The following is a 15,208-nucleotide window of genomic DNA, read 5'->3' as shown; positions in this document are numbered from 1 at the left end:
AACTGCTGCTTCACAATCCACCCCGCAGTAAAAGAACATTTATTTTAAGTCGCGTCTGGTTTTTTTTTATATTCAGTCTCTCACCTTTTCCTACTCGAGGAAACATTTTCCTTTTTACCTGCTGACGCTCCACCGTGTTCAGCGGCTGGCTGTAAACATTTTTTGCAGCAGCTGTCGGTCGGCTGCTAGCTTCATCGTTTGCTCTGCTGCTAACTGCTGCTGAGATGCTCACAGTAACTTCTTGGCTTGACTAACTAACTCATTTTTTATTTGCTTCTGTTGTGCCAGCCTTTTATTAAGAACACTTCAGACACCATGAATACTTATAAAGACCATTTGCTCTCTAAACTATGATTATGGTCCTTGACTGTTTAGAGCGGCTGCAGGTCAAGTTGCTAACCTCTTCTTCCTAGAGTAGAAGTACTCGTACATCAGTTGAGTGTTTTTTCAAAAAGCATTAACTAGCATTTATTAACAGCCCATGAAAAAGCTACGATGACCTGGTAGCTTCGAGGGCCGGCTGTGGCTCAGTGGTGGAGACGTTCGTTTCTCAGCAGTTTCTTAATAAATCTTTAAAGTGTAGAAAAATATGGCTCCATGCTTCATCCCACCAGCCAAAGCTGTGAATGTATATGTGGCTTCTTTCCTTTTTCTGTCCTCCGTCCACTCGTCCTCGAAAGAGAAAACTCCGTGGGCGGAGCTGAACGCCCAGAATGAGATTCTTGATGTTTCTGTGGACTCGTCAAATGAAAGGCTCCTCCTCCCACGTTGTCACAGTTTCTCGTCCTCTGACAGGAAAGAGTCAGGGAGGCCGAGAGCATCAATCACCATCACTGAGCGTAGATGAGATGTAAAACAATCTGACCTTCTTTTGTCGCTCTGCGATCAAACTTTCATCAGAACCAGAATTTATGAGTTAAAAAAGCCAGAGAGGTTAGATTTATAATGGCTCCTCATGAGGTGTATCCTTTAATGATTTCAAGTGAATTCAACTGTTGGATACAGCCAGCGGTCAGGACAAGGACACATGGGACATGTGGCTGCATGCAGCTGGGGATTGAACCCTCAACCTTCCAGCTGAGAGAAAACCAATTTTCCCAACAGCCCTAACCCTTTATGTCTCCATCGACCACTTTGACATTATGGAAGTATCATTCAGATGTTGTGTCACCTGTACCAGCCTGTAGTCCCTCCTCCGACATGGCAAATGACCAATCATGGTTGAGCATTGGCCAATCAGATTTCAAGCGACCGCAAACGATCGCTGGAAACAAATCCAAAAACATGTCAAACATGCAAATCAATACAACTTCATTAGATGTGTCATTTAGTTTGAACTCCGAACAATAAATGATTAGAGGACATTTTTAATTCAGGCCAGTTTAAGGTTTGTAAAGAGTTCAGATTGTCCTTGTTTGAGCTTGTTCTGATACTGTAGAGGCAGGTTGAACAAACCTCTGCTCCCTTCTTGTTTTAAAGACATGCAGTAGAGCGCCGGTTGCAAAAGGAAGCCAAATACAGATGAAGCTTTGACTCTCCGTTTGTGCATAAAACAGAAGTCGTCATGTGACCTGTGCAGAAGCATGCAGTGCCGCGTCTATTCCTCAAACTTAACAGATGTTACCGGAGAAAAAAAAAAATCTAAGAAGGCGAGTTAGACGGCATTCTTCTCGCGCTTCGTGGAGACACCAGATAAGAGATGAACCTTTGACCCTCAAGACAAAGTCTGCTCCTCCTTCCTGCAGAGTTTCACACATGTTGACGATCTTTTGGCTTTGGGTTCGTGCTGCCCAACGAGAGCCTGAAGACCCCCGAGGGTTCACTGGTTCAACTAAAGATCAACAGTGTGGCTCAGGAAGTAGAAATCCCATCTGTATCAGGATCCCCATCTACAGGGTCGGACTGTGCAGCCCAAGTTACCCTCTCATAGAGCAAAGAAAGAGATATTAATGTCTGTGAACATGTGTGTGTGTGTGTGTGTGTGTGTAAATGAGCCATCTGCTGATCCTATCAGCTGTCTGTGACATCATCAGCACTTAAATCCCATCGCCCTCCCGTCATACCTGCAACCTGAGCTCTTCACACTTATTCACCGTGAAGCCCCCCTCTGCTCAAAATAAATCCCCATCCCAATTAGTGCGATGAAACCGTCTTCAAATGGCGCTAAAGAAAGGTGGCGGCCCACAAAGCTCCGGAGGAAATGAGACGGAGGGGTCAGAGCCAAATGCAGCGCCGGCCCTCCCTGTCGGCCATGCTGAGTGAGCAGCCACCAGCTGTTTGCCTGGCAGCGACTCCACATTAAACACTGACATATATACACACACACACACACACACACACACACACACACACACACACACACACACACACACACACACACACACACACACACAGGCGGCTAATCCCAGAACTGCACACCGTCATTTTTAGGACTTGAGGTGGTTTCCACATCGATCTCCAAGGTTCATTTTCAAAAAGTCACTTTCCAATGACTGTGTGACGAGCAACAACACATTTAAGAATGGTAAACATGGCAGCGTGGACAGCACCTGAAGATTAAACCAGTCAAAAGTTGTTTTATTATGATTTTACTTTATCGATCCATGAGAGCAAATGAAGTGTTTTCACTCTGGTGAACATGCAACACACACACACACACACACACACACACACACACACACACACACACACACACACACACACACACACACACACACACACAGCGGCCTGGGGGGGGCCTACGGACTGAGCTCCCACCGCCCTCCTTTAGTGCAGAAGTTTCCGGTGGTATGTGGGGCCGTTGACCATGCTGTCTTTTTACAGATTTGTAGAGCAAATGTATTTTTTTGTTCCATGACCTTAAGTAACAAGCAAGGCATGTCCCCACCACAACACACACACACACACACACACACACACACACACACACTCCCTGGCTGGAGGCACAGCAGTCCCGACTCCTCCTGAAGCCAGCTCAGGGCTCGTGCAGTCAGAAGCTTGCCCCGGCCTGGAGACAGCAGACGGGACAAAGAGCAGAGGGAACAACATAGGAAACAAAGTGAGGACGTTAAGGAGCTGGAAGCAGCCGGAGCAGGTCGAACTAGGAGAGCAGCTTTTTGTCTGGGTTGTGACAGCAGTGCGTGATGGATGTGTGACAGTCAGACACTTCAGTGTTCATCCACAGCACAAAGCACAGCAAGGTGAATCCATGCACTGTGTGAACACAAACACAAACAGCACGGGTGGACAGTGTGTGTTACACTGAGTCAGACACCTGGTGGTCAGCCCGGGTACTGACAGCTTCTCTGCAGTGTGCAGGACAGACAGCAGGCAGCTCGTTCGTATGTGGTTTCAGTTTGAAACCAAAAGTGAAATCAAAATCTCCCAAAAACACACGCACACAAAATATAAAGGCAGCAAGATGTTGACCGACGTTCAGAGCATGTGAGACGTGTCTGCTTACTGCAGGCTTCACCAGAAACATCAGGCTTTGTCTTCAGGCTGCATCATCTTACTGCAGACGAATCAAACTGACATCCACATCTCTCCTTGTGTGTCCTTCTCCAGGAGGTTCAGCGATGCACTGCCGATATGAAGATCACATCGGAGCACTCCAACCACCCCGACAACAAGCACAAGAACAGATACATCAACATCGTGGCCTGTGAGTCGAGCACTTCCTTGTTTTTGTCGTCATGAAATAATCATCGGGCTGCTTTGTTCTTCGACTCACGTGAAAAAGAAAACGCGCTGTTTGACCGCAAACACTCAGTCGACCTCTCTTAACCCTGGAATGAGGGCAACTCACTCGAAGCCCAAAAAGAGGGGTAACTCAGACCTGTTCCAACGAGGGAGGTAGCGTTAGCTCCAGGTCGGTTACTATGGTAACCGAATCTGTGAACCTCACCTGGTCGGGAGGTTTTCTTTAATGTCTCCTCTGTCCGAGCCAGAATCACTATACGATACACGTTCTGCACAGGATTCAAACATGAGCTCAGTCTGTTCTCATGTTTCATTTTCTTCTGCTGGATTTCATCTTAAATAAAAAAAATATACATGTTAGCTTTCACAGCATTCTACCAGTTTGGACCTGTGATATTATCATTTTGATGAAATAAATCGACTTCATTAAGCACTGAGGCGAGCAGCTATTTTCTCTCCTTTGCTCTGCACCACTGTTACTTCTTTTATGAAACGCTGCTCTCCGTGAGTCCTCATGAAGATGGTTATATTCCAAGAGAGGGAAAAGACAACCATCTCTGTTTTTTTGTCACCTGTTGCCATGGTGAATCGCAGTATCGGATTTAACGAACTCAAATGAGCTGATCTGAAACCAGAAAGGACCTGAGGCTAAACCAGCTCAGATCTCAGGGTCAGACGGAGAGTTTGGAGAACCTTCTCTCTGAAACAGGCTCGTTTGTGTATTTGCTGTCGAGCACATTGCTGAAGATGTTATTGAACGTGTAAACAGGTTCTTATTGTTTTAAGTTGCACCCGTTGGTGAGAGTCTCCCAGGCAGGAAGCAGGTTTAAAACGCTCTTCCTGCGTCTGTAACATGCAGCTTCTGTGGAGCCATCTGTTTCTAAAAGGAGCCGTGTTTCTAGATATTTTTCTAAATATGATTCAGCTGAAATCACAGCTCTTCACTGAGCCAAAGTGTAGCTGTTAATGATTAAGCGGACCAACCACAAGCAGAACTAACAGTAGGAAAGCCTTTTGGTGCTGAAAGCCCTCACACTTAAAGCTTAAAAAATAAATGTTTCACATGACCATCGGCTCAGCCTTCTGTTTGCAGACTGCATGCTGCAAGCAAAGGGCAGCTGCCGTGCGGTTTGTCTGCCTGCAAAAGGCAACCAAACTCAGCGTGACCGTTGTTTCAACCACAGAGGTTAATGTGCGTCCAGGTTGGGAGCAGGCGCCTTGGCAGGGCGCGGAGACAGTACACGGACGCCGCTGTGTTAGGGTTCGAGCTGAGGTTAGCTCTCACGGTGCTGATTGGTTTAACCGCTCTGTGTTCACTCCTCAGATGACCACAGCAGGGTGAAGCTGAGGCCACTGGCTGGGAAGGACTCCAAACACACTGACTACATCAATGCCAACTATGTGGATGTGAGTGCTTCCGCTGGGGCCTCTCGAATGCTGAACTGTGATCTGTGTGTGTGTGAAGATGATGAGAGCCGCACAGAAGCCGTAATGACATAAATGCTTTACTCCCCGTCAGGGTTATAATAAGCCTCAAGCGTACATCGCAGCCCAGGGGCCTCTCAAGTCCACATTTGAAGACTTTTGGCGGATGGTGTGGGAGCAAAATACCGGCGTCATCGTTATGATCACCAACCTCGTGGAGAAAGGCCGGGTATGTTGTGACACGTACACCTCTGTATTTATCACAGACGATTCATTTCCAACATTTAAAACAATGACAAGTCAAATGTAAAAGCAGACAATATCAACATTTTTTTTATTAACTAATCTGTGTTTGTTTAAAGGTCACATATTAAGAAAACTACGCATCACCATCTGTCTTTAACACTAATATGTGTCCGTATAGTCGCTCTTCAGTCCACCAAAATACCAGAAAAGTCCATCCTCTCCGTCTTCTGCCTGCTCCACTTTTCAAAAAAATGTGTGCTCAAACAGCCCGTTTGGAGATTTTCCCTTTGTGACATCACAAAGGGCAGTAGCCCCTCCCCCCAGGTGGGTGACACTCCCACAGCTAGGTGTTTGTTCTGCCCTCTGAGTCTGCCTTCTCACTGTAAACAATAGGACATGGAGCGAGAAAGCACCGAGCCCTTCCAGAGAGGGGGCGTGGTCAGACACAGCTCATTTACATATTTAAAGCTACAGACACAGAAACAGCCTGTTCTGAGCAGGGCTGAGATAGAGGGGTTTATAGATATGATCAAATACAGGATCAGAGTGGATTTACAACAACACATGTTACAAAGTGTGAACACAATTATTCCTGGTTAAGCTCCGTGTTCATCCATAGGTATCTGCAGATAAAGCCACTGACCAGGTTTCTTCTGGTGTTTGTTTGTGTTACAGAGAAAATGTGACCAGTACTGGCCAACAGAGAACAGTGAGGAGTACGGCAACATGCTGGTCACACTGAAGAGCACTAAAGTCCATGCCTGCTACACCGTTCGCTGTTTCACATTACGCAACACTAAAGTAAAAAAGGTGAGAATGAGAGGCAAACATGTTGGACAGCAACACACATATATATATATTTTTTATTACTTGTGACTGTGAATCAACATTTCCACCGTCTGTCTTTTCCTTTTCCACACAGAGTGTGAAGGGTAACCCTAAAGCTCGGGCCCAGAGTGAACGCACAGTGCACCAGTTTCACTACACCCAGTGGCCGGACATGGGCGTCCCAGAGTACACGCTGCCCGTCCTCACATTTGTCCGCAGGTCCTCAGCGGCCCAGACGCCTGACATGGGACCCGTGCTCGTCCACTGCAGGTGACACAGCTTGACCAATAACTCCAACCTTCTTAAAACCAGGATAAATAACTGAATGTGTTTGCACTTTGGTGTTAATCACAATCTTTTTGAATAAGCAGGAAACACTGACATGAGGGAAGATAGGTGTGCAGTCTAATTTAAAACAATCTGGAGCTCCTTTCGGATCATTAAATAAAGGCAACAAACGGTCCATCATTTTTGTGAGAAACAGAAATGCCAGAGCGCTGCATGCTGTCTGAGTCAACAATCTTTGAGCTGTTGAATTAAAGCTCCGGTAGACAACGTTTACAAAACCTGTGAGATAACCTGATAATGAAAGCATCCGATGACAAGAACCGTCAAAGCTGCTTCCTGAAACTTGTGAAGGTGCAGGACGTGTCGGACTGCAGTGTTTAGCTCCACCTTTTCAAGTCGGCTCGATAATCTTGGTTATTTGGGAATCTTTCCCGGGATTAGTCTGTGGAAACGCCACAAAATGCGCGTCATACCGAGACGAACCGAGCCGGACCGCTCGGTGGAAACAGGGCTTATGGAGACGTGGAACCCAGAGCATCACGTTTTTGTCTCTTTATTGTTTTTAGTGCTGCGAGGCCGCCGGCGTGTGGAAGACTGATGTGCACTGTGCACAGGTTGGCTGGCTTCCATACTGGTGTACAGGTTAAGCCTGGTTCACACAGCAGGATAATTACGCTGATTTTGTCCCCGATTCTCCCCTTCCTATAATCTTAAGGACGCCCCGATCATCATAAGATAATCTTATAAGATCATCCTGCCGTGTGTGGTGTGTTCAGACCGCTCTCGTCTGGTCAGAAGAATGTCGGGACCGCTCCGATCTCAAATCGGGGATATTCAACATGTTGGATTGTTTTGGCCCGATCTCTCATCATGTGTGGTGTTTCCCCCCCGAGGGGAAACGAGCACGAGCCTGTTGACTGTGACGCGTAGCCAATCAGAAAGCGAGGTGACGTAGTAGCGAAAACACCGGGAGCAAAACAACAACTACTCACCTCCATATCAACATGTAGCAAGTACAGCTCATGCTCCCGTCGTCTCCACTCTGTGACCGACGCCTCTTTTTAAAACGTGTTTTTCAGATAAAAACAGCACAAACGATCCCTGTTACATCCTCTCCGTCCGTTTGTTGACTCTGGAATCACGTTTGATCTCGAGAGGTTTTAGGAGATTTCCCGTCTAATCAGGGGACGTTGGCGAGTGAAATCGGTTGGTGTGTGGTGTGTTGATGTTGCCGTGTGGCCACACACCACACACTGTACGACCAAAACTGTAAAACTTCTGATTATTTATCACCATGTGTGTGGTCTCTAAAGTTTGGGAAATCTAAAATCCTGCCGTGTGAACCAGCCTTTAGTCCTCATGTTCAGACGGTTCTAGAACTAAACGATATTGGGGTGAATCTGAGATTCGAGGGGGTGCAGCTACAGCGAGCAGCTGAACAATGTGGTGTTCAAAAGAGGTGTTACGGCTCCCTCACGGTGAACCTGTTGACCATCAGATCCTGGATGTGATTCATATGGTCATTTTAAAGCCTCCATTACTTATTGTGTTAAAAAACACAAACTGGTGTTATTACTTTGCATCCATTCAGTTCATGAATCAGGCCTGCATCACTCTGCCATAGCAGTTACTGAATACATCGCTGTTGTGCTGTAAAGACAAATAAATCAACAATAAATCCCCTTTCTCGTGGTTGAGACTTTTCTATGGCCTGATGTTCAGTGGAAACATGCGGCATGTCGGCGGTCCCCTGAAGCACTGAGCACTGTCGTAGAAGCCCACTTTAGTTCCAGACTAACTCAGCGGCCTCGCAGCGAGCGAGCTGGAGTCATGTCACAGCGTGGCTCTTTGTTCCTTTAAAAACTAACAGAACTGAACTAACAGAGTTCAGGAGCTTAAACGCACCATATGCTCACAAAAAAAAAAGTGACTTTCTGGTTGAGCTTATTGGCTGCTTTAAGAAGTTTATGGTCTTTGTGTTGTTTTCCTCAGGCTGTGGATGTTTTCCCTTCAGCTTAAACGTGGCCTCCCACTTAAGGGGCTTGTTGGGCCACTGCTTAAAGATAATAGCATGTATTCTATAGTGCATAAGGTACATGTGCTCGTACCTCAGCTGTCTTTATAAGCAGCATTACTGAGACTGTCACAGTTGCCTGCTTGAATTTAAGGGCATTTTACAGTAACGCGGCGGGAAATTAGCGGTAATTGGCTGCTGACTGTGGCCCCCGGGTGGGATGACTATGAAGCCCTCTGCTATCATCTGTGCTGTGATGCTCGATAATAACTTGTCACGCTGCCTCACTGCCGTGGCTTCAGACACACACCGCTCATTACTACCATTTTGTACCCGGACACCAGACACACAGACGCATTGTCATTATGCAAGGAGAAGACTTCCATTCATCCTGCTGCCCTGCTCAGCTCAGCTACAGGAAGGGAAAGGACGAGTGCACATGCAGTAAACCTTATTTTTATTAACCTTTATTTTACCAGGAATATTCAGATTGAGATTCAAAAAAATCTCTTTTCCAAGAGAGTCCTGGCCAAGAAGGCAGCATAAAAACATCTAATTTTGTGTCTGCGCATTAATAGAGAAAATCTGTGCAAAGTGTCTGAAATGCTGAAGCCTTCATGTTCTCACAGCTCTCTGCTTCACCTTCAATAAATGTTTGATCACTTTAGTTTGCACTTTAAAAGTTAATTTCCTACATACGGTATGTGTCCTTTGATGGTGCTGGTGCTCAGTGTTCGTGTGCTGTGTTGCAGTGCCGGAGTGGGTCGGACGGGCACGTACATCGTCATCGACAGCATGCTGCGGCAGATCAAGGACAAGAACACAGTCAATGTGCTCGGCTTTCTCAAACACATACGCACCCAACGCAACTACCTGGTTCAGACTGAGGTTTGTCTGTCTTTTGTCTTTGTGACCCGTTCATGCAGCTGCAGCTCTGCCATAGCTGCAGTGTCAGTGCATGCACCATGTTAATACAGATCATGTGCACAAATCTTCATGTGCCATTCGTGCTGCTGAAACGTCTTTGTCTTTGTCTCGTGTCATGTGATCCAGGAGCAGTACATCTTCATCCATAATGCCTTGATGGAAGCCATTTTGGGGAAGGAGACGGAGGTGTCGGCGAGGCAGCTTCACAGCTACTTCAGCAACATCTCGACACCGGGGCACAGCGGCGGGTCACAACTGGAGAAACAGTTCAAGGTGAAGGGACTGTTGAGAGTTTACAGTCACTACATGATGAGCCAACACAAGTGTAACACAACCCATCTGTTCTTCTTCTTCTGTTTCCAGCTGGTGACTCAGTGTAATGCCAGATTCACCGAGTGCTTCAACGCTCAGAAGGAGTGCAACAAGGAGAAGAACCGCAATTCGTCCGTGGTGCCATGTAAGTGCAACTCCCTGTGGAACCACATCATGTTTAGCAGAGCGGGCATCTGTATGGAAGTTTGACTTCCTGAGTAGTGCAGAGGTGCCCTTGAGCAAGGCGCAAACCCCCCCAGCTAAGGTGCGCTGCCTGTGTAGCAGCTTCACTCCGACTTCTCTCCACTGATGCACGGCCAACAGGCCTGTTTGTTCAAGTGTGTGTGTGTGTGTGTGTGTGTTTTGGGCCCTTTGTGTGTGTGAAGCATGTCGTTTAATAACAGAGTGTAAAATCATAATTTACCCTCGGAATTCCCTCGTTACCACAGGAAGTTAAAGGATGCAGACGTAAGGGCGTCCGTCAATTTGAAATACATTCAGCACCTATTAAGTTGCTTTCAGCACCACATTTTAAAAAAAACTAAAGAGAGTCAGGTTGTCCTCTTAATATTTACACCTCAACAATGAATGCACTTCTTATTTGTCCTGTGCAACCTTTAGAATATACAGATAGTAAAAGCAGAATCAAATGAAGTGTGTTTAATGCAAAATCAATAGATTCATTAAAGAGGAGTTTTCTGTTCTGTGTCTACTTGATAGATTCTTTTATACACGCAGGTCTTTGTTTTGGTGTACTTTGGCGCCTACCTGAGGCCTCTGTGTGAACTGCACTTTCAAACACACACAGGGCTGTTATCTTATATTTGTACAGTTTTTGTTTGTTAATTTAAATGATTTTTTGAGCACTCATCAGCTAACACTGTGTGTGTGTGCTGTAGTGTTGTTCACGTGCTGCCTGGTCTCACTCACTCTGCAGCTGTTACACAATCTGTCCCACGTTTCTCTGAATCCCAAAGAACTGTCTCTGAACCCGACTGTTAACAGTGAGAGCTGGAGTGAAAGCACAAAGAGAGGCCTCTCAGTGCGTGCTCTGTTCTCATACCCTCTCTCTCTCTCTCTCTCTCTCTCCTGTACATGTGAGCAGCGGAGCGAGCGAGGGTGGGCCTAGCACCTCTGCCTGGCGTCAAAGGCACCGACTACATTAACGCCTCTTACATCATGGTCAGCACTTGCACTTTTTCCTCTGTGAATCATTGATCTCTCCTCTCTCTCTTCCAGGTTTAGAGCCAGCAGGTTACATCAAGTCATGTCTGTTAAAGCTGGGTTTTTTTAAAAACCAGAACATAGCTAAAGAGAACAAAAAACTTTCACCGATCATTTACGTCAGGCAGCGTTCATGAAACAGGCTGTAACGTTTGCATCACTTTCTCTTCGTGCGCTGGCTTTGAACGTTCACTACAAGTGTAAGAAGTGTTTGTTTTTACCGTCTCACATCGTTTATTCAGAGTTCCTGGCGACTTCCTTGAAATCGTTTTTTTGTTCAGGAGTAAGATGCTTATTTCAAAAGCAGGAGCAGCGATTTACATGCTTTCATCAGAGCAACCAAAATCCAAGAACAAAAACCTCGATTTTATTCTGCATACGCCACATTTGCATTTCCTCTGCATCAATTGGATGGATTTAGAAATTGATTTTGTTCTGAATTTAAAACATTAATGTGTAAAAAAGCAGCACAATGTCATTTTCAGTCCCATCAGGTGCAGAATGTAAACAGCAGAGAGTCAGATTTGTCAAGTTCCTTCTTATAGAAACACTGCAGCCATGAGAGCAGCTTGTGATGTTGCATCGTGTTGTTAGTCTTTTTTTTGTTCTCTGGAGATTTTCTGTTTGTTCCATTAAAATGAATCAGGGACCGCTGGCAGCACAGGTTAGCTGGCGCCCCATGTTCAGAGGCTGAAGTCCTCAAAGCGGACGGTCTGGGTTTGAATCCTGACCTGCACGTCGTTCTCTCCCTCTCTCTCTCTCTCTCGGTGTATCTTTCTCGCTCTCTCTCTCTCTCTCTCTCCCCAATAAAGGCAGAAAAAGCGTAAAAATTAATAAAAAAAATTAATTTAAATCTCACATGTGCCATTTTGATACTTAATTGTAATTTTTAATATGCGTTGAAATCGCAAAAAAACAAAAACGCGCTCAAACGTTACACAATTTTACAGGTGCACGACCACCAGAAGTCAGCACGCTAAATGTCCTTCAAAGTTTGTTTTAGCCAGTTTTCACCTAAATAAAAGAGTGTTGTGCAACTTCCCTCAGTTCTTCTCTTATTGTCATTTTTCAGGGTTACTACAGGAGTAATGAGTTCATCATTACCCAGCATCCTCTGCCTCACACCACAAAAGACTTCTGGAGAATGATCTGGGACCACAATGCACAAATTATTGTCATGCTGCCCGCCAACCTTGGCCTGGTAGGAAACACACAAACATACACCAGTGTTGATACTCTGACAGCACAGTCAAATCACGTGTGTGACTGTGAGCATTATCTTCTCATTACATGCATATTGTGTCCTGCAGGCCGAGGATGAGTTTGTGTACTGGCCCAGCCGGGAGGAAGCCATGAACTGTGAGGCGTTCACTGTCACCCTCATCAGTAAAGACCGGCTCTGTCTGTCCAATGAGGAGCAGATCAGCATCCACGACTTCATCCTGGAAGCCACACAGGTGACTCACACGTGTGTGTGTGTGTGTGTGTGCGCGTGTGTGTGTGTGTGTGTGTGTGTCAACATCATGGCTGGGATTTCATTCAGTTCAGCCCACATATTAAGATGACCTTCTTACATTTAAAAAAAAGATTGTTCTATCATTACCTGTGTTTGTTTTATGAAGTTAAATGATTGTTGACTGACCTGCATGAAAAGCAGCCACACTCACTTTAAAATGCCAACAAACACTTGGACTCTGTCCTCTCTGACACGTGGAGGAGGTGCAGGTTCATTGGACGATAACAGACGTCTCCTCGGAGCTGAAGTCACACGGGGGGGCGGGGCTTCGTATAACGCTTTTTAAACGAGCATCTCTGTGTCCCTGTCTTCCAGGACGACTACGTATTAGAGGTTCGTCACTTTCAGTGCCCCAAGTGGCCGAACCCCGACGCTCCCATCAGCAGCACCTTCGAGCTCATCAACGTCATCAAAGAGGAGGCGGCCACCCGCGATGGGCCGACCATCGTCCACGACGAGTCAGTCTAACACCACACACTCTCATGTCACCACGGCACTGGTGCATTTCGCTCAGTATTGTAGATCATGTGAAAGTGGAAAACTCTGTCGTTCATTTTAACCAGATTCATTTTAAGTTTTAATAAATTGGATTTATGGAGCCGAGGACAGCAGGAAAATAACCAGATCTTAAAAAAACAATCGAACTGCCAAAGAAGCCATAAAGTAAGAAACCAACACACATCTTTCTGATATCTGAGGCGAGGCGTCTGGGTTTCAAGCAGATACCCTCCACGCACGGCCTGCTCCGACCCCCCCCCCCCCCCTCCCAGCAGCGAGGACATGTGGACAAGAACACGAAGGAGAAATCCTTCCTGCTCTTCTCTAAAGCGTCTCCACATGACACTCGCTATGAACGTGCGCTATACAAACAGTGATTGATGGATCGACAGATATTTCACCGAACCATCATAAGAAGCCAACAAGATGAGCTGAGACCAAAGAGGACCAGACATTTCAGACACTGTAAGGAACTAAACGAGCTGAAAGCAAATCGTCTTCCAAACACAGAATGATGTTATCGTGTTTTCACCCCTGAGAGCACACGGAGAGTCACCATCACTTTTTTTTGCAAGTGATCTAAAGACACATATTTGTTTCTTCTTTTACTTCTAAATCCCCCCTCTGACCCCCCCGCCCCCCCACGGGATCCCCAGCAAACTGCCCAATTAAAGGTAATGAAAGTGTCTTTAGTGGTAACACATGTGAGTGTTAAATGACTCTCTAATCCAGCAGCTCTGTTCATGTTTATTCATTGGAATAATGAAGATTGCTTGTTGCATCTTCAAGAAGAAAAACTAATGACTAATTGAGCACTTCATCCGGTTGCCATAGCGCAGCCAGCTTGCAGCACCTAAGAGATTGTCAGTTAGAGACGCGTCCTAATTGTCTTCACGCTCATTATTCAGCCAGCCACGGGTTGTTAGCGGCGGTTTCTGCTGCGCTCCTGACAGGGCCGCTAATGGAAGAGGAGAGCCTCTACGCTGCGGAGGCGACCCGGCGCTCTCTCGGGAGCCTCACGCCGTGCTGAGCTGTCGTTCTCAGGTGGATTCATTCGCTAATAAACCTTTAATCAGGGAGGTGACGTTTTCCTGATCTGCGAGGGTCCTCACTCCCCAGATGAGCTGCTGTCGACGACATCACAGACGCCTCTGAGAGATACTCGTACTGCCAATTAAATTAATCCATTCGGACTCCACTCACAAGTGACAGAGCATTCACAGGAAGTGCACTTCTACAGATAACAATTATGTATTTGTGAGAAGCTTGGGAATTATAACCACGGCCATAATCAGGGGCGTGGACTGTAGGTGGATGACAGCGTACGTTTTTAATGACCTGACCTGCAGTCAGCTCGTGCAAGTTCCTCCAATAAAAACATCCAGGCCTGCATGTAGTTAAATTAAGTCATGTACTTGAACATATTTAGATAGGACTTGGATGTTGCTAGGTTACAAGCAGGGGTGTGTCCAGAGGGGGGGGGGGGCACGGGGCCCCCCTTGAAATATCCTTAAAAACATTGAAACCAGCAGTACTGACAAAACCAGTTGAGTGGAAACATGTTTATCTGGTCTTGATGTGGAGCTGCGTGCTACTCTCGGACCCTGACTCCGTGTGTGTATTTCAGGTTGGGCGCCGTGTCTGCCGGCACGCTGTGCGCCCTCACCACGCTGTCCCAGCAGCTGGAGAGCGAGGGCGCCGTAGACGTCTACGAAGTGGCCAAGATGATCAACCTCATGAGGCCGGGGGTCTTTGCATACGTGGTAAGTCTGAGTCAGGGAGGATGTGTGGCGTGCAGGTGTGTTGTGCGCAGAATGGAACCAGGGAGGGCGAGCATGGACCCTGACGAGAGGCGGAGCCAATTACCCAAAACATCCAGAAACAAACGTCTCGTTTAAGTGATTTATTTTATTCTGCTGCACAAATAAGTCTGTGTGAATCTACAGTCAGAGCCGTGTCCATAGCAACGGTTAGCTGAGTAGCCCTCGTAGACTTACCAGTGGTGAATCAGCGCAGCTCGTTAGCCAGTTTTTCTGCCTCGTCACTGTCAGTCTGTCGGCATTTCCTTTTCCATTCAGCAGTCTTTACACGCTGCCGACGATCACGATCAGTCCTCCGAAGTTTGTGGTTAAAGCAGCATCCTGTCTGTCCCGTTGCTATGGGTAACAGGCCCGTCAGGATCACGTATTGATCACGTTTTTGTGATAGTATATAAAGATTGTGTGTGT

General features: G+C 46.5%; 1 protein-coding gene across 1 annotated transcript in view; it reads left to right on the top strand.

Moving 5' to 3' along the window:
- Positions 1–15,208, top strand: part of LOC306821928 (receptor-type tyrosine-protein phosphatase gamma-like) — a 377,123-nt gene that overhangs the window by 356,237 nt on the left and 5,678 nt on the right. Inside the window, exons 17-29 of the mRNA XM_079340572.1 lie at positions 3,568–3,664; positions 5,027–5,109; positions 5,222–5,356; positions 6,049–6,183; positions 6,296–6,471; positions 9,256–9,391; positions 9,557–9,703; positions 9,794–9,887; positions 10,848–10,924; positions 12,039–12,167; positions 12,277–12,423; positions 12,798–12,940; positions 14,608–14,743. Coding sequence (XP_079196698.1) covers positions 3,568–3,664; positions 5,027–5,109; positions 5,222–5,356; positions 6,049–6,183; positions 6,296–6,471; positions 9,256–9,391; positions 9,557–9,703; positions 9,794–9,887; positions 10,848–10,924; positions 12,039–12,167; positions 12,277–12,423; positions 12,798–12,940; positions 14,608–14,743 — 1,635 coding nt within the window. The remainder of the gene's footprint in view (positions 1–3,567; positions 3,665–5,026; positions 5,110–5,221; positions 5,357–6,048; positions 6,184–6,295; positions 6,472–9,255; positions 9,392–9,556; positions 9,704–9,793; positions 9,888–10,847; positions 10,925–12,038; positions 12,168–12,276; positions 12,424–12,797; positions 12,941–14,607; positions 14,744–15,208) is intronic.

This window comes from Symphodus melops (assembly GCF_947650265.1).
Source record: "Symphodus melops genome assembly, chromosome: 4".
NCBI classification, from domain to species: domain Eukaryota; kingdom Metazoa; phylum Chordata; class Actinopteri; order Labriformes; family Labridae; genus Symphodus; species Symphodus melops.
This window is presented reverse-complemented; position numbering and strand designations above follow the sequence as displayed.